Source organism: Clytia hemisphaerica, unplaced genomic scaffold (genome assembly GCF_902728285.1).
Source record: "Clytia hemisphaerica strain Z4C2 unplaced genomic scaffold, Clytia hemisphaerica genome assembly, whole genome shotgun sequence".
In the NCBI taxonomy this organism is placed as follows: Eukaryota; Metazoa; Cnidaria; class Hydrozoa; order Leptothecata; family Clytiidae; genus Clytia; species Clytia hemisphaerica.
Window position 1 is genome coordinate 891505 of NW_027103595.1, and position 26710 is coordinate 918214.

General features: G+C 34.0%; 2 protein-coding genes and 1 pseudogene across 2 annotated transcripts; 1 reads left to right on the plus strand and 2 right to left on the minus strand.

Annotated features, from left to right (window-relative positions):
• Nucleotides 1-2260: 2260 nt before the first annotated feature.
• The window catches only part of LOC136801619 (dynein axonemal intermediate chain 3-like), an 87479-nt pseudogene continuing 63029 nt past the window's right edge, over nucleotides 2261-26710 (plus strand).
• On the minus strand, nucleotides 23428-25053 carry LOC136801622 (uncharacterized). Its single transcript, XM_067058263.1, has 3 exons — nucleotides 24723-25053; nucleotides 24144-24309; nucleotides 23428-23892 (listed from the first exon to the last, which is right to left on the minus strand). The coding sequence occupies exons 1-3, from the start codon at nucleotides 24993-24995 to the stop codon at nucleotides 23507-23509; spliced, it is 825 nt and encodes a 274-aa protein (XP_066914364.1). The 5' UTR covers nucleotides 24996-25053; the 3' UTR covers nucleotides 23428-23506.
• LOC136801769 (putative histone-lysine N-methyltransferase 1) lies at nucleotides 25287-26619 on the minus strand. Its single transcript, XM_067058436.1, has 3 exons — nucleotides 26138-26619; nucleotides 25662-25811; nucleotides 25287-25449 (listed from the first exon to the last, which is right to left on the minus strand). The coding sequence occupies exons 1-3, from the start codon at nucleotides 26617-26619 to the stop codon at nucleotides 25287-25289; spliced, it is 795 nt and encodes a 264-aa protein (XP_066914537.1).

Sequence of the window (26710 nt, forward strand, 5' to 3'; positions counted from 1 at the left end):
AAGTATATCATGCTGAAAAAAAAAGAGATGAAACAAAATAGGCCCCTATCGGGACTCTTCTTATCGCCCATCAACATAATACCATGTTTTTTTGCTCTTGTAATGATCAAGAAAAAGTTTCTCTCTTTACAGCTAATTTTCTTAAAACCTAAAAATTCTAAAAGAACCATATTCCTATTCCATTGGAAAAAGATAAAGATAAACTTAAATTTTGATGGGTCATTTATCGAATTCGGTTCATTAGATCGAAAGTTATGCTCAATTGAATAAAAAAGTTACTTTCTGAAGTGCTCAAAAACTATAAATCGTTGATCGCTAATCGAAAATCAGTTTCAAAGAGGGAAACCTTTTTGTGGCGCACCCAGTAGAAAAAGTGGTTAGTTGATGATAAATGAAAATGTGATCTTAGAAAACACTCTAAAAAGTAACCAAGAAATCAATTTGATCACTCAACTGGATTTTCTGGATCATTCTATCAAAAAAGCCTAAAACTGAACTGTATAGGAATTTTTGAACATTTTAAATATATTTACTATCCGGTGAGGTAAAAGAGACACCCCTTTTAGAAACTTAATTAAAACACAGAGGTCGACCTAAGAAAAAAATACCATAAATATATAATACCGCCCTGTTGCTCTTACATCACATGTCACCAAAGTTTTTGAAAGATCGTAAGAAAAATCATGCAAGACCATCTGGAGAGAAACAACCTATACATAAGGCTTTCCAAAAGTAGAGAGATGTTTTATCTGGGGTGCCCCAAGGTTCCGTACTCCTGTTTCTTTTTTTTTTTTGATTCAGGATATTGATGAAGATAGTTATCATACAGTACTGTCCTCATTTGCGGACTATACAAGACTGCTGAAAGAAGTGTCCAGTCAAGATGATGTTAAGCTTCTTCAAAATGACCTCGATAGAGTATACAAATGGAGATCAATATCAACTCAATGGACTGAAATTCGAACATAAGTGTTATGGGAAAAATAAAGAGCTGAAACCAAATTCAGTTTATCATTCTGATACCCAGGACCAAATTGAAACCAAAAAACAAGCCAAAGACCTTGGAGTCACTTTGGATGTGGATATGAGCTACAGTCAACACATCCAAAATCAAATCAGCAAAGTCAAAGCCATCAGCTCATGGATATTCCAAACTTTTAAGTCACAGGACACTAATGTAATGCTAACCCTTTGAAAGTCACTTGCTATTCCACACCTTGACTACTGCACCAAACTATGGTCACCGTTAAAGTGATGCCTCATCCATAAATTGGAGCTGCTGCAAAAATCATTTTTGAACGGGATTTTCCCTGCAACAAGTTCACTCTTTACTATTAACTTTCTAATCTGTGTGATTTTCAAAAGATAGCATCTTATTGAGGTTAGAAAATATACAATCCTGTTAGTTGAAAAATTATGACTAACTGACTGACACTTTCAAAACTCGATAAAAATGACGAATCTGATACCACCACCGACAATAAATACATTCACTGTCTGGTTGAAAATTCCTTACCTCGATGATTGTGATCAAAACCTTGTTAAAGGTTTAGAAAGAAAGTTTCGAAGAAACATTAAAAAGGATAGAAGACTTGTATTCAAATCATTTTCAACAACAAAAATCAACATGTTCACCAGCAACAAAGACAAAACGCCCATGATATCAAAGTCCGATGTTGTTTACCGTTTCCAATGACCCGGTTGTTCCGCCGAATACATTGGCAAAACTGACCAGGACTTACAAGAAAGATGGCTCGAGCACTCCTACAGAAAAGACAGTGCTATTTGCAGTCACCTACTCTCATGTCAATTCTTTAACAACATCAATAAAATGCTTTTATTTGATCAGAAACCCTTAAACAAGAAAGAACAAAAGGAGTACTTTATGAATACTATTACCAATAATATAAAGATAATTGACTCCTCTGAGAAATGGAATATTTTATCTTATATTAAAAAAGTATTGTCCTCTATTTTAAACAATGACTTCAAAGCCTCTAGAGACTTATATTTATTTACACGATTTTATTGCCTATAATTGGTCCATTTTATTGTTTTAGATTTTGAAGCTTTTTAACTCGACATTTGTAGAAACAATTTTGTTTGCCTGAATGATGTATACGCTGATATACGACATATAGCTTTTAATAACATTTTATTTCATATTGTTGCTTTGATTATCTTGGCTCAAATTAAATTTTTCGGACTTATTTTTCTCTTATTATTATATTGATAATAAATTAATTTATATTTTAGATAATTAATTTAAAAAAATATTATAGTTAAAATTAGAAGTCAAATATTCCATATTTCAACATGGCAGAAGAAACGGGAACACCACCATACATCTTTCCCATCTTTTTTACCACCAAAACACAAGAATTTTTCTCATATAAAGCAGATGACGATTTGACAGAGGAAAACATAAAATCATAACAAAGGAACAAATTCAACAAGATTTTAAAGATCGTGCTGCCATCTCTGATTTTCATCCTGCAGAGAAGATTGTTGAGGTGAGTTTTACTTCTTAATTTAAAAACGCAGAGAAAAATTTGTCCACAAACTTCATCCTTACGGTTCATTTTCTTGAAAATGTGTGTTCATTTTTAAGTCAAGTTTCCAGGCTTGAAAGGGTTGAATGCTGAGCAGAAAGTAGGACTCCATACTTAAACATATGAAATCTATTTAGACCTGCTGATGCTATTATAAGACACATGGATAAGACGGATTAATTTCAATCTTAGGAATACCCATCAGATGAGCTGCTGATTGTTTACGATCCAACTTTCCAGTATGGACAAAATTTTTATCTCATCATCGATGAAGAAGAAAAACAAAAAATTCTAAATGTAAGTTACACAATGTTTCATAAATTTTTTGATGTAGATATTAGTTAGCCTGTACCAAACTCTTTTTTGCAGGAAGAGCAGTGCAAAGTATGTTTTTTAAATGTTAAGCACCTTTCAGTGTCTGAGATATTTTTTCCCAAATTGCTTGTTGCCTTCGTGGTGTTTTACTTTTAGCAAGCAAAATTCTTCCACTAAAACTGGCATTACTTTATCTACTTAACTCCTACAAATCACCTGTTTTTTGATGATTTAGTACCATTAAGTTGGTACTAACGAGACACAGAGTTCGTTTAACCAGAACAGACCGGCACACGATCAGATTTTTCAAAAATCTCTTTGGCTGTTCATGGTTGAAGAGGCTAGCTTTTAGTAAAAGGTTTGATAAATTTATTAGCCACTGCAAAAGTCAATCATTGACATTATTTCTTTACTCTGGTATTCATTGCCCCAGAAATTGCCTGAATGGCAATGCTTTGAAACTGAAGAAAATTTGAGCGATTCATTGAGTAAAATATGTAATTGTTACATTGGAGTAAAATATGTAATTGTTACATTGTATTTTTTATTTTATACTTTTAGCCACCAGAAGAAAGTGGAGACCTTGGTGAAAATGGAGAAGAGGAACCAGAGATAGCCATTCGAATCGGTTTGCGCACACCACAGCCATGGATATCCATGGGTAGTGAATTTGAAGTGGAAGATGAAAAAGTTGTAGAAACTGATGATCGAGTGAGTCCTATCTCAACTTGCATCAAACCTTAAAGGGATAACCAGATAAAAAAGAAATTCAACCAAAAGAATCCTTTCATAGTCCTTAGTAGAGCCTCTAAATTTGACTGGCTATTTGCTTTTCAAAGTCAAGATATTTAGGTTGTAATTTTTAGTTTCTACTTGAATGGGCTGTTCCAGAAAAAAACAGGTTTATCCCCCCCATCAGTTGACCCCCTGGACATTCAAAATTACCCTCAAACAGAGCCACTTTACCCCCCGGACAAGGCAAATTTGGAGATTTTTCACTACCCTCCCCCCGGCACTATATCCCCCCATGTACAAACATTTTCTGGCAGGCCTGCAATGCAACAATCTAAATGTGAGATACTTGTGAGAAATTTTAAATCGTCATATATCGATCATCTTCCTCTACATTAATTGGATCTTTTGACTGGATAATGACAGCGAACTAGTTGTTATTTATTTTAACGTATCTGTGTATCTTTGATATACTTATACCGGGCTTTAATGAAAAAATGACTGGCTACCCCATGTAAGCTTTCCTCTTTTTTTATTTAGGTGAAACTGACCATTACACGTTCTCGTAAAGACTTTGGATGTCCAGTGCAGTTTGAGGATCGTATTGAGGATGAACATTCAAGAGACATTGTTATTGATTGTCTTGCCTTTGAAGATTCTGCATATTCTATTGTTAAGAAGGAGATGGACGTTGGCACACAGGTATGTTCAGTAGTAACTTATAGGCCATAGATTTATAAAGCCCGAAGGGCTAGATGTAAAGCTTTTGCTGAAAAGTGTGCCGTGGTTAGATAGGAAATCCTGCCTAAGTCACGTGACATTATAATAGAATTTCAGCGATTGACCAATCCGAAGCTTCGCGGGTTTTCGAAAACAATAGCAACAATATTTTTTGCGATATTCAATTTTTTTGCTTGGAAGAGCTAAAAGCACGACATCGAGCCCTTCGGGCTATATAAATATATGTTATAGGCTACTGCAGTCTACACAATGAATTTGATGTTAATTTAGGGGCTTTACATTCCTTGGAGAATCTTTGCCCATTGTTGTTTGATCATGTATAAAATAATAACTATTCAACAACATCAAATGCGTATATGAAGTAAACAACAGTCTTTTATAAAATAATGTTCTTTTCGTAAAGTGCATGTTAGGTACCTTAAAAGATGCAACCTTTGTGATCTAGATATGAAATTACTAAATGCAAATACTCATCGCAATGCAACAACGTCGAGATTTTGTCAATTTCTTCACAGATTTCTGCTGGACTTTAGCTACAATCAAGGTCATAATATATTGAGAATTTTGGCTATTTTAACGTTTTTCAAGATTTAAAGTTCTGGCGAGAAAGTCGATTTTTGGCTATCTTTTTAATTTAATCGAATTTTTCAATTTGGGAGGGGTTGACAGACTTCCAGGCTATATTCTGAGTCTTATTGGACTATTTTTGAACTTTTGGATCCTGAGATCCTAAGGTCCTAAGTCTTAAGTCTCATGTTAAAACTCAGAGTTAAAACTCTACCCTTCCAACCTACTTTAGAGCACTTACAAATCGATTGTGGTTCAAAAACTTCCCGGTGGATTTCCCTTTTTTCTCAAATATTATGACCTTGATTGTCTTTGAAAATTAAAAATGCCGATTTCTGCTCTGCGGGGGGTCTAAAATTAGGAGAAAACCCCAAAAATTTGAAAAATAACCCTTTTCCGACCATTTTGAAGCATTTTCAATAGGTCAAAATCAGTTTTTGGTGAAATATTTCACTTTTTGATAAGGTCCCGTTTACAGAAATCTAAAAATGCCAATATTTGAGAAAATTTTCAATTTTTTAAAAGTTTTTGGCTGTTAAACCGAAGAAAGGGATATTTTTAACCGGGAAATATGACTTAAGTTTGAAATTAGACCCCCAGCCGAGCAGAATTTGGCATTTTTGATTTCCAAAGACAATCAAGGTCATAATATATTGAGAATTTTGGCTATTTTAACGTTTTTCAAGATTTAAAGTTCTGGCGAGAAAGTCGATTTTTGGCTATCTTTTTAATTTAATCGAATTTTTCAATTTGGGAGGGGTTGACAGACTTCCAGGCTATATTCTGAGTCTTATTGGACTATTTTTGAACTTTTGGATCCTGAGATCCTAAGGTCCTAAGTCTTAAGTCTCATGTTAAAACTCAGAGTTAAAACTCTACCCTTCCAACCTACTTTAGAGCACTTACAAATCGATTGTGGTTCAAAAACTTCCCGGTGGATTTCCCTTTTTTCTCAAATATTATGACCTTGATTGTAGGATCGGCCTAAAATTAGGAAAAGACTCTTGTCTAATGCTCATTCCGACATTTTAAATTTTCCGGGGGTTTTGCTGTTTGGGATTGTTTAGGTCAGGGTTGCTAGTAACGGCTTGTCACTGTGCCGGGTGCATACTCGGCGCCCTGAGCCCCGCAGGGTTGCTAGTAACGGCTCGAATTTCAGTCAGGTTAAATAAGGGGCAATTTTACCCATATTATAATAACATTACCCCCGTCTTTTTATTCATTCATTAAGTATTTCCAAATTTTGTGATTAGCTGTGCGAGTGTGGCTCAACGGATAGCGCGCTGGGTTTCTGATCAGAAACTCTTTCATTTGGTGGGTTCGAATCCCGGTCGGGTCGATATTTCAAGGTCAGTTAAAACACTTTAAAATAGTCAGAAAACATAGTAAATAAGTCAGAAAGGTCACCAGGGGGTCAGAAAAGAGCCTCAGAGAAGATAGGCAGAAATAAAAAGTTGATGTCGGAACGAGCAATAGACAAGAGTTCTTTCCCTAAAATTAATCTTAAAATTTCTTTACTCTTTAAAATGTTATATATGATTTCCATTGCCAGTAAATAATAACATCCCCTTCTCACATTGGCGAAAATATCGTCCCCAGTGGGAAATTATCCTCCAATTTTTGTTCCCACTGATAATAATCAAATAAACCAATCCTCACTGAAAAATATTATGATATTTTTCCCATCCCCACTGACTTGAAAACAAAAGAATTGAAATCCCCAGCCTTAAAAAATATTGAAATATCAATCACCATCGAGTTTCAGTCTGTTATTTTTATCTCCGCTGGCTAAAAAATCCTACATGGTCTGTGAGAAGGGGGTGTATAATACCATTATTACTTTTATTGTGATAAATAAGTAAAAGCTTTGTGCAATATAACAATGAAGTAAATTCATTACCAGTCTCCTCAAAAATCGACCGCGCCTTTAAGGGTTTATAGGTTTATTAAAATTTACCTTTGAATCATTGTTTCTCCATAGAACACGGCTGATTTTTTCAACCAAGAATCACAAACAGAATGGTAAGATGTATTGCAGATAAATTATTCCCTTACACACTAGATAGGCTCTCTGCTCACAAATTTCCCTTGGAGGTGTGTCAAGTTTTGTAGTCGACTAGTCCGCCATGTGGTTTTCTATCTTACCATAGATTTTCGAACGTTCGAATTTAAAAACATTCGAATCCCGTCAAGCAGAATATAAAACAAAATGGCGGACTAGTCAGTTACTCCAACTGGTGCTTTAACATGTTTCTATTATAAATACTACTTGTCAGGGTCAACCAAGAACGTCACCGGACTAAGTTCCCCTTTTAAAATCGGATTAGAGAGCGTCAGCTATATTATTGATCAATATTGAATCTTCCATCTTCAACGGTAGCCACCTGTAAAAAAACATCAGTATAAAATAACCTTAGCTAAAATATTCAGACAATTGATGTCAAGGACTGAGGTAAACTTTAGGTTGTGTTTCATACATCATTTGGGAGGAGAATTGAAGCCGTGGTTACACTACATTAATATCTTTAAAATTTTTGAAATTTTTTAATCAAAAATACATTAAAGAAATTAACTATTTTCTTTAAAGTCTTTTCGAAATTTTTTTATGTTGTATCAAATCTTCAATCGTTTTTTCTCAACTCATTTTCTCACTCAACAAACGACATGAGTGAAAGGAGGAAGGCTGCGCACGTATTGTGCTAATTCTTTTGTAACGGAAATTTGAGAAGAAATATTCGAAAAAGAAAAGTCGAGCTTAAAAGGTCTTGTACTTGTCGTACCGAGACGCAAGTGGTTAAAGTTGAGGAACGAAAAAAGTGCCTACAACAACATATTTGCTGAACTTCTTCGTCTACGTGACCAAGAAGAAAAGAAGAATTTTATATCTCAGGATGAACACAGAAACTCGTGGCTGATATCCATCCATCATGCAAAATCTTTCTCTTATCCTATCTCTCACCCCTATCTCATATTAGCCATACTACGGTTTAAAAATTCTTCCAAACGCTAGAAAATCCATTCATCGAAAAAATGTACAGAACTATCATGTCGGTGCCTTTGATCTCGAGAGAAGTGAAGAAAAAAACTTTAAACTCTTTACCAAAAAAAGGCAAAGAATCGCAAAAAATGATTTCTTTTTCAAGAATTTATACGTCTTTATTTTCTTTTTTTTTACCTCAGTCCTTGACATCAATTGTCTGAATATTTTAGCTAAGGTTATTTTATACTGATGTTTTTTTACAGGTGGCTACCGTTGAAAGTGCGAGGAATTGCAAAATGAAACACATCCTGCAATCCTTCTTTCTGCAACGCAATAAAAATATTCTAGAAAAAAGTGCCTGCACCAAAAGCCTGCAACAAAATTGCGTTGAAGCCGCCTGGAAAACACATTAGTATAGCCTTAGCTCTACTATATGTGATTTATGGGCTTTTCTTATGAAAATTTAGCAGAACCAAGATAAAAAATATCTAGATTAAACATCTGAAAAGTAGTCAGACGTGTCCCAACCCAAACATTCAGGATTTTTTTGAAACCACTATTGTTGAAGAAAAATTTCAATCTATATATACGGAATGAATTTTTTGTTTTATAGGTTTGAATTGGCTTTGCAACAGAACGAAACTTTCAATGTTTTCATCAATGATTATTTTGAGCTCGGTGAAGCTGAAAATGCGTTCGGAACAAAATCAGATAATCATCTAAAGGTTTGTCGAGAAATAGTTTGCTTTTTTTGTGTGTTTGTTTGAATTTATCGTTTTTACTGACTTTGTTTCTTTGAGTTTCAAGCCGAAGGGAAAGCGAAACCACACTTCAGATAACGGATTGAGTCTAGTACTTTCTTTGTTTTCGTGTTTCTACATTTTTCTTACTTCTGGCAGTAACTGTTACTTCCAAACCAGCGTTTGTATGAAAAACACATTCAACTTATGAAGTATTTGGCGAGTTGAAATCCTATATAAGTGTTTGACTCTAGCCCTAAACTTTGGTCATACCTTACTGCTTTGTTTCTCTGAAGCCGAAAGTGCATTCGGAACAACGTCAAAGGTCAAAGGTCAGTGGCCAGTCATCCTTTACTAGTTTTTGATTAATATCACGCTTTTGTAAATAACTTTGATCCAATACCAAGGCCGATGGAAAAGGAGTATCAAGTCAAATGTAAACCACATTTTTTCTTAAAACCTATTCAATCGATACTCTTGGCAACAAAGTTTGACTAGACTCCATAGAGTCGTGAAAAGCATGTTTTAACTGTCAGTGATTACAATGTCAAAATGTCAAAGTAAGAATAGTACTTGGCAACGAAATTTGACTACTTTCGCAAGACCGAAAAGTCGCGAAATTTCGCGGATTTAAATTTCGCGATTTTTACTTTTTGAATAAAATTTACGGAAGAAACTTTCGTGTTTTTTGTGAATGTTCAATTTTAGTAGCAATAACTTTCGCGAGTGGCTAGGAAAAGTGAATAAAAAATTATTTCAAATCTCATTTTTTCTTCAATCGAAAGAGTGATATGCTAATAAATCAAAAATAAACTATTTGCACTTTTTCCTCCCATTCCGAATCCTAGTCAGTGCGATAATCTCGATAATATCAACTCTCCTCGACTTTTAAAACTTGGAAAAAACTTTCGCGATTTTTAGGAAAATTTCATTTTTCGCGAAATTAACTTTCGCGAATTTCTTGTTTAATTTCTTACCTGGCAGAAACTTTCGCGAAAAAATGCCAAAAACGCGAAAAAGTTTCTGCCCGCGAAAGTTTCTGCCCTTAAAGTAGACTCCAAAGAGACGAAAAGCATAGCGATTAGATATAACCAATAGCCTCGTGTTAACAGTATCAAACTAGTCCAGCTTCGGTGATTTTATCATTGATGTTTCTTGGGGCAAAACGATTTGAAAATCTTTTCTGATCTTTACCTTGCACAAAATTGAACTACAGCATTATCATTGTCGTGGTTGGGTGTAAATTCATGATATTCATGACGTAATTTTTTCTACGGAAATACCCCGGTTTTAGCCAGCAGTGGCAAATTTAAACTAGACAAAAGTTGTATAAAATTTGCCACTACTGGCAAAAACCAGGGTCTTTCTGTAGAAAACATTACGTCATGAATATCATGAATTGCAAAATGCATCAAGAAGCCATAAACGCTCAACCAACAGAATAATTAATTAGTATTTGTTTCACATCGATAGATAGAGTCGATATTTAACGTGGATAGCCTAGTAATCTAGGACTTTTAAAGGCAGTCTTTCGATTGTTTCACGAAGGTAATGGTCAGCAGACTCGGCTATGCATGAGCTGAACTGAACATTAGAAAGAGCGAGGGTTCGAATACTCTGTACCAGAGTGTATCTCACGTTTATCGTTTCGTAGTACACTCTGTGCGTATTGACCGATAGTCGATATTTAACGTGGATATCCTAGTAATCTAGGACTTTAAGGCAGTCTTTCGATTGTTTTCACGGGGTCCACGGTCAGCCGGCTCGACAATTTAAGATCTGAACAGAACATTTGAAGGAGCGGGGATTCGAAGCGCGAACTTCTGGTTTGAGACGCCTTTGACCACTTGGCCATCGCTTTTTGAACAAAATTTGTGTAAATTGGTCTCGATTGACTCGGTAAAATATCTTCGTGGTTAGACGTAAAGCAATGGGATACAAAAAGCATCGAACTCAATTTCATCTAACCACGATATTTCTTTTGCTTCTTCAGATGAGAATGTTTGAATTATTATGTAAGTTCAAATGGTCATTCTTGATATACATTTTCATTTTAAACAATATTTCGACCTCCTTAGTGGAGATCTTGATTTATGTTTCGATGATTAAATTTTTTGAATTATAACTGAAACATATATAGGAAAGTTTCATTGTGGTAAGTAAAGAAAATCACGAATACAATGAAAGCATCATCGTGATTAGAATACTCAACCACCATAATTCCTTCACATTCAATACAAGTTCTGATACAATATTTTAGATTCAACAGTTATTGATGGATAAATTCGTATAAATTGGTCTCGATTTACTTGGTGTAATATCTTTGTGGTTATACGTAAAGCAATGTGATACAAAAAGCATCAAACTCAATTTCATCTAACCACGATAATGCTTTTATTTCATGTATGTTTTGAGGATTCAGGAGGATTAAGTGTTTTGAATTATGACTGAAACCATGGAGGTATAAAGAAACAGGAGAAGTATGCTATTGTAACCATGCTCGCCCTACGATTAAAAAAATTACGAGGTATGCATGCTCATAATCTCATATATCGTGCATTTTTAATGAGCTCTTTTGTTGATAGGTGAAATCTTATTGGCTAACTTAAGTGTTGGAAATAAGATGAGACGAGATTCGTTGTTTCTGACATAGATGTAAGAAAATATTTGGATTAAAATAAGGCCTGTAAACTTTGCAATCCTTCATCAAATGACAAGATTTTTCGATCAACATTTTCTTCAAGGTGAACTCTATTGCTTAATACTTTCCTCCAAAATTCTCCAGCGACTTTTTGTCTACAAATTGGGTCTGAAATTGTGTGTGCTTATACAGAACTTTTTATTTTCTGGGTGGAGAAAATATCTTTTCATAACAAAATTTAATGGATGACAAAATTGAACGCAAACTTGTTTTGTGGGGCTAAATTTTATTTTATCCTCGTATATTAGAAGGCTAGAAATCTTCGATGCTGATAGTAAGAATGTTCAGAGCAAACTTGAGTTCTACTAAAAAGTCGTATTTCATCGGGCGAGCCTAGAATTTCTTTTGATTTTATTACATAAAAGAAATCAAAAGACTTTAACGACCAATTACCGACAAATTCATCTCCTGTCTTTCTTTATACCTCTATGCTGAAACATATCTAGGAAAGTTTCATTGTGGTTAGCAAAAAAAATCACAAATGCAATGAAAGCATCATTGTGATTAGAATCCTCAACCACCATAATTCCTTCACATTCAATACAAGTTCTGATACAAAATTATAAATCCAACCGCTATTTCAAACAAAGTAAAATGTATCATCGCGGTTAGCGAAACTACAGCACTATATAAAGCAGAAAACTCGTTACACGTAATCACGAGAATTCCTTTACTCAAAACTTTAGATAAATTCCTTCACATGTTTGTAATGCCATCACAGTTTTCATATAATACGTACATTAAACAAGGTAAAATGTACCATCGTGGTTAGTGAAACAACGGCTTGTTGTTTGTTGTTGTTATACGTAACCACAAGAATTTCTTATCCAAAACATTCAAAATTTTAAATACCAGGGATTCTGAAACATATGAACTTCAATCAATCGTTATCTCAAACTAACAAGAGTATTCCAGTGGTCAAGTGAGAAGGATCTAAATGCAAAAAAAGCATCGACCTCAAGACACTTGACCACGGAAATTTCTTTAGTCGTTTCTTTATATCTAAAGGACATCGTTTAACGCTTCTCCTACCATTTTGCCACCACAGCATTTTTCGAACCGAAGAAAGGAGAACTTTCTCACCCTCCCACGCCCTCCCACGCCCATGCTAAAAGCATCGACCTCAAGACGCTTGACCACGGAAATTCCTTTAGTCGTTTCTTTACATTAAAGGACATCATTTAACGCTTCTCCTACCATTTGCTTACACAGTATTTTTCGAACCAAAGAAAGGAGAACTTTCTCACCCTCCCACGCCCTCCCACGCCCATGCTAAAAGCATTTAGCTCATGACACTTAACCAACAGACTTTTTTCACTGCCTTTACAGCAACTCTCATTGCTAGAATTAAAGAAGAAACTATTCATCAGAATGAATAATATTTCTACAAATCCAGCAACGAGTTCTTTATTTTGTCTTCGATTCATCTTCTTCGGGAGTGTTGTTTTGTTTTCTAACCGACATCTCTCATTGCTAGAAAAATAAATTCACTAGATTGAATAATATTTCTACAAATTCAGCAACGAGTTTTTCATTTTTTCTTCGATTCGTCTTCTTCGGGAGTGTTGTTTTGTTTTCCAACTGGCATCTCTCATTGCTAGAATAAAGAAGAAACTATTCACTAAATTGAATAATATTTCTACAAATCCAGCAACGAGTTCTTCATTTTGTCTTTGGTTCATCTTCTGACAGTGTATTTTCGTTTTCTAACCAGCATCTCCCATTGCTAGAATGGCATCCAACCAAAAATTACCTTTGTTGTAACTAAGTTCCATCGTGGTTAGTTCATGAAATGGAATACAATTAAAGCATCCATTTTCAAATATCTAACCAGGATGAGGTGACCTAAAAGGTTTTAGTTTTACATAAGTGTTCTCGTTTCATACCAAGCATGATGTTTCATATCAGGCCGGTGTCAAACATCTAACCAGGATGAGGTGACTTAGAATGTTTTAGTTTTACATAAGTGTTCCCGTTTCATACCAGGCATGATGTTTCATATCAGGCCGGTGTCAAACATCTAACCAGGACGAGGTGACTTAAAAGGTTTTAGTTTTACATAAGTGTTCCCCATTCATAGTAAGTAAGCCCGCGACTTACCATTGTCACTTCAACAAAGAGTTGCCACAGACAGTATCGCTCAAAAAGATACTTTTAAAAACGTTTCCATCTTGCGACCCAGTCTACGACCAACCAATTTTTGGCAACTGCTCCTTTTCATGATAATCACATCAGTTGTAATCTGATAAGTGAAAAGTACGTTTTATATCATTGTTTAAATGATCCTTCCTTCACCATATCACTTCAACAAAGATTGCCATAGACAGTATCGCTCAAAAAGATACTTTTAAAAACGTATCTACTTTTGCATCCCAGTCTACGACCAACCATTTTTTGCCAACTTCTCCATTAATATGAAATTCTCATCAAATGTAATCTGATAAGCGAAAAGTACGCTTTATATCATTGTTTAAATGATCCTTCCTTCACCATATCACTTCAACAGAAAATTGCCATAGACAGTTTCGCTCAAAAAGATACCTTTAAAAACGTATCTACTTTTGCATCCCAGTCTACGACCAACCATTTTTTGCCAACTTCTCCATTAATATGAAATTCTCATCAAATGTAATCTGATAAGCGAAAAGTACGCTTTATATCATTGTTTTAAAAATGATCCTTCCTTCACCATATCACTTCAACAGAAAATTGCCATAGACAGTTTCGCTCAAAAATATATTTTTAAAAACGTATCCATTTTTGCGTCCCAGTCTACGACCAACCAATTTTTGGCAACTGCTCCTTTTCATGATAATCACATCAGTTGTAATCTGATAAGTGAAAAGTTCACTGTATATCATTGTTTAAATGATGCTTCCTTCACCATATCACTTCAACAAAGATTTGTCACAGACAGTATCGCTCAAAAAGATACTTTCAAAAGCGTTTCCATCTTGCGACCCAGTCTACGATCAATCAATTTTCGGCAAATGATTCTTTTCATGATAATCACATCAGTTGTAATCTGATAAGTTAAAAGTACACTTCATATCATTGTTTAAATGATGCTTCCTTCACCATATCACTTCAACAAAAAGTTGCCACAGACAGTATCGCTCAAAAAGATACTTTTAAAAACGTATCCATCTTTGCGACCCAGTCTACGACCAACCAATTTTTGGCAACAGCTCCTTTTTCATGATAATGACATCAGTTGTAATCTGATAAGTTAAAAGTACACTTCATATCATTATTTAAATGATGCTTCATCTTCATTTCTCTTACGTTGTTTTCGACCATCAAGAAAACTTAGTCCTATTCCATAAAGATCGACAGTTGTAATAACTTTAGATGCTATAAAACATACAAAGATATTTGACATGCAGATCGTTTTAAATTCTGTTCTATTTCTGTTTGTCTATAACCAACCAGTTTTTGGAAACTACTCCATCTCCATGACATTTCTAGCAGTTATAATCTGATAAGTGAAAATCGTCCTACCTTATATTCAATTATGGTTATACAAAGCTTTAAACCATTGATATTACCGCTTTATATCATCACTTGAATGAACCGTCAATCCCGCCCCATATGGTTTGAACCACTAGCCGTCACAGGCATCATTGCTATCAATGATACTTTGAAAGCATACATTTTTATGCAATCACGTCTATAACAACCAGTTTTGCTCCTTTTCCATGATATTTTTATCAGTTATAATCTGACAAGTGAAAATCATCTTACCTTATATCTAATTATGGTTATACAAAGCTTTAAACCATTGATATTACCGCTTTATATCATCACTTGAATGAACCGTCAATCCCAGCCCCATATGGTTTGAACCACTAGCCGTCACAGACAGCTTTACGTAACAACCATACTTTGAAAGCATACATTTTTATGCAAACACGTCTATAACGACCAGTTTTAGCAGTTATAATCTGATAAGTTAAAATCGTCGATGCAAGGACTGTCATATGTCCGCTCCTAACTTTTTCCCTATGTATTATCGTTTATTTATGTTACTGACAGTGCCAGATAATATTCGATAGTTTATTACACAAATCTATAGACTATTAAATTTTACCGGGGAAATGCTTATATATCACTGTTAAAAAATGATCCTTCATTCACCATAATATCACTTCGACAAAGATTTGCCACAGACAGGATCGCTCAAAAAATATTTTTAACGTATCCATTTTTCTGCGACCCCTTCTATGACCATCCAATTTTTGGCAACTGCTCCATTAATATGATATTCTCATCATTGATAATCTGATAAGTGCAAAATACATTTTTTTGGTATTATTATTTGGCAATGCAGGGAATCTTAGGATAACTTTGTGATATACAGATATACTTATAAAGTGACGGAAGAACTTTCCATTTTCATAATTTCATAATTCCCACTATCAAAACCACTGAGTATCTTCAAGACAAACAAGAAAATCCTCAAATACATTATAGCATTGAAAACATTTTTTGTCAGACTTGAAAATATTTTTTCATTTGTTGACTTACTGTACTATTATACGTATAAAGTGAAGTAAAATCGAAAACCTGTTTCTTTTCAATTAAATAGCATTTTGTGGTGTTTAGAAGTTTTAATTGGTCAAGTGAGAAGCGTCTGAATGCACAAAAGCATCCACCCAAGACACTTAACCACAAGAAATTCTTTATTCGTTCTTTACATTGAAACCTCTTGTTAGCTTGGGTGAGGAAAGTCATCCTGGCTAGACATTTGATATATTATGAAGCAAATATGTCATCAAAAATTTATATTTTCATTGTTTTTACCATTAAAATAACTGAGTATCTTCATGGCAACCAAAACAGTTCCCAAAAACAATTATAGCAAGTGAAGTAAAGTCGAAAACCTGTTTCTGTCCAATTAAATAGCATTTTTTAGTGTTTAGAAGTTCAAGTGGTCAAGTGAGAAACGTCTGAATGCAAAAAAAAGCATCGACCCAAGACACTTAACCACGAGAAATTCTTTATTCGTTCTTTACATTGAAACCTCTTGTTAGCATGGGCAAGGAAAGCCATCGTGGCTAGACATTACAATTATGAAGTGAAGATGTCATCAGCACCTTTTTTTATATTATTTCACTATAAAGAATACGGTTCCTTTATAATAATAACAATAATAAAAAATTGTTCATCGCTCCCACTATCAAAACAACTGAGTATCTTCATGGCAGCAAAAAAATTTCCCAAGTACAATTATAGCAGTGAAAACATTTTTTGTCAGCCTTGAAAACATTTTTCTCCTGTTAACTTGCTATACTATTGTATGTATAATAAGTGAAGGTCTAACCAAAGCGGCCTGTACAATATTGTTTTTCCTCTTTTTATTTCACGAGGGCAAAACTAAGGTATAGGTTTATTACCATATTTTAGGTTTAGTGCCCCATTTGACCAATTATTTGCTTGAATTAAAGCTAATCCAGGCTCAGCATTGCTCTTCAATTGATCAGATATTCAGAGTGTGGGTCTTTCTAATTTTTTCCTCAATACCAGCAAGGTATAATTGACAGATCGAGCTTTCCCTGATCTTGAAACCGAGCAAATCATTCTTAAATAATAATTCAGCATTTGACTCTCACTTACATGCTGAAGTAGTGCCCAGTTGAGTCTTTTAGCGTAATTTCTATTTCCATAACATTATGTCCCATGAATTAACAATGGGAACATGAAATCATCATTGCTGTCTACGCAAGCATATACATTTTGAAAGTATTTGTCTCGTTATAGCCAGCAATGAGAATTTCACGTTCATTCATTCATCACGGGTTTCGAAATTAAAACTCAGTTCCATTGAATTCCGTCGGCTAATATAGCAAAGTATTTTCGTGGTAAGCTCATTGTTGAAATCAAGTGCAAAAAACATCGATCTCACCACTATTCATTGACCGAAATACCAGAACTGAATCGAATATCACGATAAACTTTATCAATCATTTTGAGCTATAAGATCCAAAAACAGGGTCCAGAACTAAAGCAAAATATCATCGTTGTTAGTAGGAATGAGTCGGAGATGCAAAAAAGCATCAAACTCAAAACATCTAACAACAAGGATTCTCTTCAATGGTATCTCGTCCAACTATAAAGAAAGTTGGCTGCGAATAATGATTTGATGGACTACCTTAACATTCTAGCCATAGGGGAAGTGAGCCTCGATTTTTTTTCAAAATATGAAAAACGAGATCAACTTTTTCCATCATGCTACACTGAATTTATGTGCGTTTTAAAGCGAAAATAAACTCCCAAAGTAATAATGGCTAAGCATCATACAAGGCGGTGATTACGTAAGAGTATTCACGCCTGAACGCCTAGCCATGAAAACTTCATTGTAGGAAGCCAGGATGCTTGGACTTTAACATGGGTGAGGAAAGCTATCTTTGATAGACACTACAAATACTATGACGTTAAGAAGTCATCAAAAATTTCCAGTTTCATCTTTTTCTCCATCAAAACCACTGAGTATCTTCATGGCAGCGAAAAAAGTGTTAAATGCAATTATCATTAAAAACATTTTCGTTAGCCTTGAAAATATTTTTCTTTTGTTAACTTAGTATACTATTGTACGTATATAATAAGTGAAGGTCCAACCAATGTGGTATGTATAATAGTTCTTTTCCTCTTTTTATTTCCAGAGAAAAACTATAGTATAGGTTTAAAACCATATTTCAAGTTTAGTTTCCTTTTTTTTACTTATTTGACCATAAATTACTTTTAAGAATTAAAGCTAATCCAGGCTGATCATTGTTTTTCAATTGTTCCCATTTTGAGGCTTTTTTGTGCCTAATTATTCTTATAAATCGTTCTTATAAAAGCTTAACTACTAAGGAGCTATAATTCGTATCAAAAAGATTCACAATCCAGCAACTTATTTAGTCTTAAACCATGATCAGATACTCAGGATGTTGGTCTTTCTGATTTCGTCTGCAATATGTGAATGACAATTCAGCATTTGAGTCTGACTTAGATACTTACTTAAGTAGAGCCCAGTTGAGCCATTTAGCATTATTTCTATTGCCATAACATTTTTTCAATGAATTAAAGATGAGAACATGAAATCATCATTGCTGTCTGATAATATTGCATATACATTTTGAAAGTATTTGCCTCGTTATGATCAGCAATGAAAATTTCAATCATTTTCTGTAAACTTTCTCCATAAGAATCATTAAACCTTTGAGGCTGGGATAGTAATACTACACTATTGCTACTAATTTGAAGTTTGCTTTTATAGACCAATAACCAACTCAACGAAGGACTTAAAATCAGACTAATAAAACAAAGTATCATCGTGGTTAGGTTAAGAAAATCAATATGCAAAAACATCGAATTCAAGACACTAACCACGAGAATTATGTCAATCAGCTCGACCTTTGATCTAAATCTGATAAAAGTGAGTTTCAAGCTAATTTCTGAAGTGTATACCATAATCTAACTAAGCATCTGTCAACTAAAATCAACTCTTCCTTATTCGAAGCTTTCTGTAATTCGAATTTTTTATTAGTCCCCAGCTGCGGAAGAGTGGTAAAATTACTTTCTCTAATTCGGATAAAATTTTGTTCCCTTGAAGATCGATTAGAGGAGTGTCAACTGTAATAAAGCTAGCTTTTCTGGTAAGGGAAGAGCTAAATTACCGCCGATCAAAAAGTATTATTTTCAATCGATTCATATTTTGATATAAAAACAGGGATAATATTTTTTGAACATCTAGAGTTCTAAAGATCCAAAAGCAGGGTCCAAAACTAAAACAAAGTATCATCGTGGTTAGCATAGAGGAGACTGAGATGCAAAAAGCACCAGACTCGAAACATCTAACCACAAGAATCCTTTTCAATGGGATCTCAACCAACTAAGAAAGTTGGATGAGAATGTTGTGATGGATTACCCTAACGAGCCTCGATTTTTTCAAAATATGAAAAACCCGATAAACTTTAAAAACTCTATCTTTTCCATCATGCTACACTGAATTTATGTGAGTTTTAAAGCGAGGCTCAAAGTACCAAAAAAAATGGGAACAGTTGAGCCTCATCAAAAATTTACAGGTTCTTATAAAAAAGCGAATGTAGCTAGGATGTTTAAGCTGGGTAGGATAGGTGGTAAAATCACGTTCCATTTATAGTTAATTATCATATAAGACTTTGATAACATACGCGTTTTTTATAAAAAAATTTTCGCCTTGTTGAAATTAAAACACATTCACAAAGGAATTTTATATATGATTTAGAATTTCTGACCTGTGCACAAAAAGTCAAAGACTTTCTTTAATAACTCAGAATTGAAGTTCATTATCTTTTTGAGTTCTATCTTAAAATCTTTCATAAAAATACGAGAGATCAAAGATGAAACTCAAAATTTATTGAATTTAAGGGCGAAAGACATTCATCATCAAGAAGTTAAAAAGAAAAATATATTGCGAACCTGATTTTCTGGAACTATTTTATTTTTGGTCTTGTTCTTGCTTCATATTCTTCCAAACAAAGTCTACAGAAAAAGAAGAAAAAATATTATCTTTTTTTTCTGTTTTTGAATTGACGTCAAATAATTTTTCCATTTGACGTCAAATACTTATATACTGTTTTTTTCTCCATAACAACACACCCTCCTAGCCGAAAATGTTACATAGTTACCAAAAAGTAGTAAATTCAACAATTTGGAGGATGTCAGAATCCGGTATTCCGTTGGAACATTTTCGACCGGCATTTTTTCCCGTTACGCCGGTATTCCGGTGTTTTGTACCCTGGAAAGTCCCCCTTCTCAGCAAGAAAGAGCTGTGGTTGAAAGCAACCAGTATATGACCTTACTTACCCATGGAGCTTTCAAATCTTCAGCTCGTGTAATTTTTGGAAGCTCTAATGTATCTATTACTAAGCCAATTTAAATGAAAACATTTTCTAACTGAAAGTAATTGTTGCAAGAAGAAAAGATATATACAGAAATTATCTTGCACCAATCCATTTGCAACGAAAAGATAGAACGTATTCTCTCATTTATAACTTGCACTGCCGAGTTCATTCCTTTGTACGCAATCAGTCTCATTTATGAATTTCTTTACAGAAAGGTAAACTGAAAATCGTCGTTGCATAGATTTGAATGAATCGTACGAAAAGTATCTCACACTTCATTCATTCATCATTTTGGTTCTCCTTCTTCACCACATACCTTAAGGGAATAAATGAGTCTCCATTACTGGAATGTCTCTATAATTCGAATAAATTTTCATTCGTTCTAGTTATGGAGACTCTACTGTATGCACAAAATCTCGTAATCAAACTAACGAAAAATGTGAAAATCTGAAAAATTCGCCAATTTGCGAAATTAAATCCTCGCGAAAATTTACAGTCGAAGCTAGTCGCGAAAATAAGTCCCGCGAAAATTAAATTATTTCACGAGAGAAGCTGTCTCGCGAAAATTAGTTGTGGCGAAAATTAATTCCCTTAAGGTATTCTATGCACGACTATGTTCTGCATTTGAACACTCTTTAGTTTCTAAAAATTTGAATGTGAATAACAAGAATACAAAAAGTAATCTCACTCAAATTCATTTGCAATGAGAACTTCATTCATGATATACCATTGTGCTCGTAACATACACTACTCAATTCTAACCATTTAACACAAATCAATTTCTTTACTGACATGAAAGTTCCGAGAACACTTGAGAGTGATATTAGCCTTCGTTGCAAAATGGACTCCGCGATATACAAAAAGTGCTTCACACAATTCATTTGCAATGAGAACTTCATTCATGATATACCATTGTGCTCGTAACATACACTACTCAATTCTAACCATTTAACACAAATCAATTTCTTTAATGACATGAAAGTTCCGAGAAAACTTGAGAGTGATATTAGCCTTCGTTGCAAAATGGACTCCGCGATATACAAAAAGTGCTTCACACAATTCATTTGCAATGAGAACTTCATTCATGATATACCATTGTGCTCGTAACATACACTACTCAATTCTAACCATTTAACACAAATCAATTTCTTTAATGACATGAAAGTTCCGAGAAAACTTGAGAGTGATATTAGCCTTCGTTGCAAAATGGACTCCGCGATATACAAAAAGTGCTTCACACAATTCATTTGCAACGAGAACATTCATTCATGATATACCATTTTTCATAACATACACTACTTAATTCTAACCTTTTAACACGAATCCATTTCTTTTATGACATGAAAGTTTCGAGAAGACTTGAGAGTGATGTTAGTAATTCATTCGCAACGAGAACTTACTGATAAAACAAAATCTCCCTCTTCATCGCATATTACCTGTCACACAATCACTTTCTCTTTAGTACCTAAAGAAATTGACTTAAAGCCATCATTGCAAACACTCTCAGTTTTAAAGGTCTTTATTAAGACCTTTTGGGTGTATCAGGTAACGATCCGTTATCGCAGAACGTTTTGGGTCTTGTTCTAAATCAGACCTTACGGTCTTGATTTTAATAAGACCTTTATCGCGCCCAATAGAGACTATTCTAGATCCCGAAAGAGACTTCAAGGGTTCTGATTCTATCATACCAAAAGGTCTCATTTTAAACAAGACCTTTCGAAAAAAGTCCGTTATCGCAGAACGTTTGGGGTCTTGTTCTAAATCAGACCTTTGTCGCGCCCAATAGAGACTATTCTAGATCCCGAAAGAGACTTCAAGGGTTCTGATTCTATCATACCAAAAGGTCTTATTTTAAACAAGACCTTTCGAAAAAAGTCCGTTATCGCAGAACGTTTGGGGTCTTGTTCTAAATCAGACCTTTGTCGCGCCCAATAGAAACTATTCTAGATCCCGAAAGAGACTTCAAGGGTTCTGATTCTATCATACCAAAAGGTCTTATTTTAAACAAGACCTTTCGAAAAAAGTCCGTTATCGCAGAACGTTTGGGGTCTTGTTCAAAATTAGACCATATTAGTGCCTAAAAAGAAATGAGATTCTGATTCATGTCTAAGTTGATTTTTTCATCTTTCTTACATGTCAGGTTCACCAATAAAAGAGGATTATACGAAACGAAATAATCACATATGCAGATTTTCATATATCAATCAATGCTATTGAACTTATCATCAACGTTTAACCTTATAGAATAATGGAAAATATTAAATAAATATTTTTTAACTTATTAAATATATATAATATATATAAGAATTACTAAAATAATTTTTTACATGAATTTTTATAGAAATCAAATATAAAATATACCTAACATTTCTATATTTTATTCAAATGAAAAACATTTATGACATATTTTGAATTAATAAAAAGTAAAATTTCAAGGAATCTTTCAAAATCTAAGTAGAATCTAAATTTCTATGAGCCTTCCCAAAGCGATTTTTAGCCTCAAATATAAAGTCATTACCAATACGTTTCGATTATATAGTTAAAGCACTGTACCGAAATAATTAAATTTAATTTCGAATTCAATATATTATACACGTTTTTATATAAAAACAAAGAATATAAGAACATAAGGCTTCGATGGCCCAAATATTAAGAACATGTTAAGAACATTTCAAGACTTTGTTTGTGAACTCTAAAACGCCCAATTTCTTACGAAATTGCACTAAAATACTCAAAAAATGATGAAAATAAGAACATTTTAAGAACAATTTTAGGCTTACAACTTGAAAAGTTTAGAACATAGGAAGACTTCGAAAATTTTCGACGTTCTTATAAAAAAAACGTGTATTACAGTATTATATTACACATTATCATAATGGAATATATTTAGATGTAAACGGAAATGCAAAAAGAAATATCTATCTAAATAATTGAAAATCATCTTTTCGTTTTTTTTATTTTAAACGTTCCTAATAAAAAATAAGACTGAAAATCGACGAGAGCATCGTAAGCCAACCTCAACTCATCAAAAATTGACAAGGAAATAGCAAGATTGTAGATTTAAAGTAGTTCCCGAAACAATTTTCCTTAAGGAGGATTATCAATTGAATGTCATCAAAAAATATTTTTTCTACTTATCACAGTCTCCTCTTCAATCTCGATTTTTGCAAAAAAATGCGTGTTGACTACACAAATGGCACAAAAGAGTTACATTAAGCTCATAAAAGAAAAAAACAATTTGAATTGGGGCTTTTTAGTTTTGGAACGATGGTATGAAAAATTTAACATAGTGACGAAATATTTATAAATTATACCCCCCCTGCTTTCTTTATTCTTGAAATAAACGTGCTTACCCGGCCCAATGTCTTCGTTTCATCACCAATATCCAAAATATATTTTTGAATAAATGTTAAGGTATTTATCAAACTGTTCGGGTAAACAATGTTGAAGACGTAGTATGACGCCAGCATCAAACATACAGCATCAAAAAAGTTATTGGTGGTAGCAAGAATCTCCTCTTCCACTTTTACATCAAAAGAATCGCCATCGAGCAAAGTACCCAGGTCTTTTTCGTCAAAGGCTACAAAAGTAGGGATAATGCGGGGGTGTGACTCGTCTACTGACTTCAAGAACGAGGACGGACATTCGTTTAGGAGAAATGGGATCCGTAAAATTTTGTAACAGTTGGTAAGATCTAAATAAAGAATGAGAAGAAATTATTGTTATACCTTGTTAAAATACATTAGTTTGTCTACTTTAAGAGCTCATAGTATGCTACCCCACTTGAAAACAATAGAAATTCAACGTGAAAACTGTGTAAATACTTGTTTCTAGAAATTTCAAAGTAAAATATCTCAGCTTTGAAAAAATAATCGGGTAAAAAGTGTTTCATAATCCCTTAAAAACGTGAATCTCCTAAATACGATCAAACAGAAAACGACTTACAGATTTTCGATTCATCGGTTCGCGAACCAGAAATTCTCATTTTGACGGAGTCAAGAAAGTGTTTGTCTGACTTAGACTGAATGAGGTCAACTGGTATGTCTTTCAACGTTGCCATGCGGCTGATGATTGACCAGCCACCAACCAATCGAGAGAACTCGTTAAGAATCTAAAAAACAATGTTAAAATAGTAGTGTGAGAGATAAGAAAGAATACACGTTTTTTTTTTTAAGAAAGTAGTTTTACCAAGCAGCCTCAATGTTTCTTAAGAAATCGGCCTTTTGAGCCTTAAATGTTTCTTACATGTTTCTAAACTTTTTGACATAATCAGCCTTATGGAAGGCTGGATTGAAAGGTTCTTAAAAAAACCGAATTAAAAAATGTCATTTTCTCATTCTCAGCCTCAGCTTGTTTCTTAGATTTTTCTTAGTTTTTCGGCATTCTGAGCCTTATGTTTCTTAAAATAAAAAAAACGTGTATAAATATTAAACAACTAAAAGACTTGAACATGGGCCGAGCACGGTCATTCTTTATGTGTGGAAATCCCTAACAGCTCTTTTCACGTCCATCAGAATTTCTCACCTCATTTTTGCTACGAAGCAATGGGTACTCCAGAAGAACTTCAGCCACATATTTAGGATCTCTGACGATGAATGAACGTCTGTCCGGAAAGGTTTTTACCATGGCCAATTGACATTGCACGGTGTTTTGTTGGTGGGGAACCTTTTTTGACTCCTTCATCATTTTCTCCTTGAAGATCTGGATGGAATCGTTAGTCTCGCCATCTTCTCTGGGTGGCAAGTAGAAGGGCACTCCCCAACTTAGACGTGCTTTCTTGGCAGCAGAGGGAACCATTTCACCTTCAGCCTTCTTTTTGCCGAATCGTAGGCGACTGTTTATGATTTCTGGTACGTCATCCACGTGTGATCTAATCGATACAAAGAAAAGTTTTAGCGGGTCTGCCAAAAAAATAAGTATACAAGTTTGACGATCTTTTTTGAAAAACATAATATGACACATCAAAATTTAAGTTAGACTTTCCTCTAAACAATGAAAAATGAATGGACCAGAGTTTGAATTGACGAGTCGTGAATACTGAATCACGAGTGAATTTGGAGTTTTCACGAATCAATTTTAGCTCTAATTTCAAAACTTCAAAAATACTTGCCTGAGGTTTTTGAAACAAGTCCTCAATCTTTTACGGAAAAACAGCACACAATCTGTCTCATCCAGATGGTAATTTTTGAGGTATGGCCATCTATCGTTAATAGCTGTTGCCATGGAAATGTATTGTGTAGTTGACGGGAAACTGTAAAGTGAATGACATGGTTATTATTTGACAGGAAAATTTATTTTTGAAATTTCATAATAATAGTCAAAAGTCAAAAGTAGTTAAAAGGGTTCATACACTCTTATCTTTATAAGCATACATGAAAATCGGTTCGGGGGCAGGCTCAATATGCTGGCTAGCAAAATTTCATTTACAAAAAAGTATGTAAAATTAAGTATTAATTAACTTACTAAACACCATATTTGGTGACACACTCGTTGTAAACGCCAGAAAGGAGTGATGTGCGCAGAGACCTTCGAAGATGTTGTTTTGAATTTAGTGTCTTCAAAACATGTTCACGAACCATGTAGTCTTTGATGACAAATGGGTTCGGCCAACGCCTATCAAAACAAAATGTAATTAATATTATAAAAAGAGACATCGACATTTAATAGTAATACTTTGTTAAAGGAAAAATCAGATATTTCACTAAAAGATACTTTTTAGGGTTCTGATATTTGACTTTGAATTTTCTAGTTTCTACTTTTTGAAATAGAGCTAGGCCAAAAATGGTCAAAATTTGGCATCCCCCCAACAATTAAGTACAAAAGAGTATGTGTTTCATTCAAATTGTATGAAAAACTTTGTCTTAAAATATAATGTTTTTCTCACTCATAAAATGAATTCATAACACTTAATAGATATGACTAAAGAAAAAACCACTTACTTTTTCTTCGAAGCAGAAATAGTTTCATCATCATGGGTGTCATCTATGTCATGGGTGTTTTCGTTTTCGTTTGCGTCTGCGTCTGCGTTTTCGTTTGCGTTTGCGTTTGCGTTTTCGTTTGCGTTTGCGTTTGCGTTTTCGTTTGCGTTTTCGTTTGCGTTTTCGTTTGCGTTTTCAATGTTGTCTTCGACTTCATCAATGTAGCTGTCATGTTCAGTGACATTGCTGTTTTCATGTTCAGTGGAGTATACAATTGCTTTTAATTCGTTGCTCTTTCTATCGTTCAGCAAAGAAACCTCTGCAAAATCAATTTTTGTCCAGCCAAAGTCCGAATCCTCATACATGAAAGTCATGTCTTCCGCATTATCAACCTTTTCAACCAATGTATCCTCCAACTCGTTTAAATTGTTAATTTTAAAAATATATCGATCTGATCTTGCTGAACCAAAATATTCGCATTTGAGTGTAAATTTCATTGCCATTTTTGTGAGTTATTACTTCCTAAAGAAAAGAATGAATGGATAAATGAATAAATAAATGAATAAATAAATAAATAAATAAATAAATAAATAA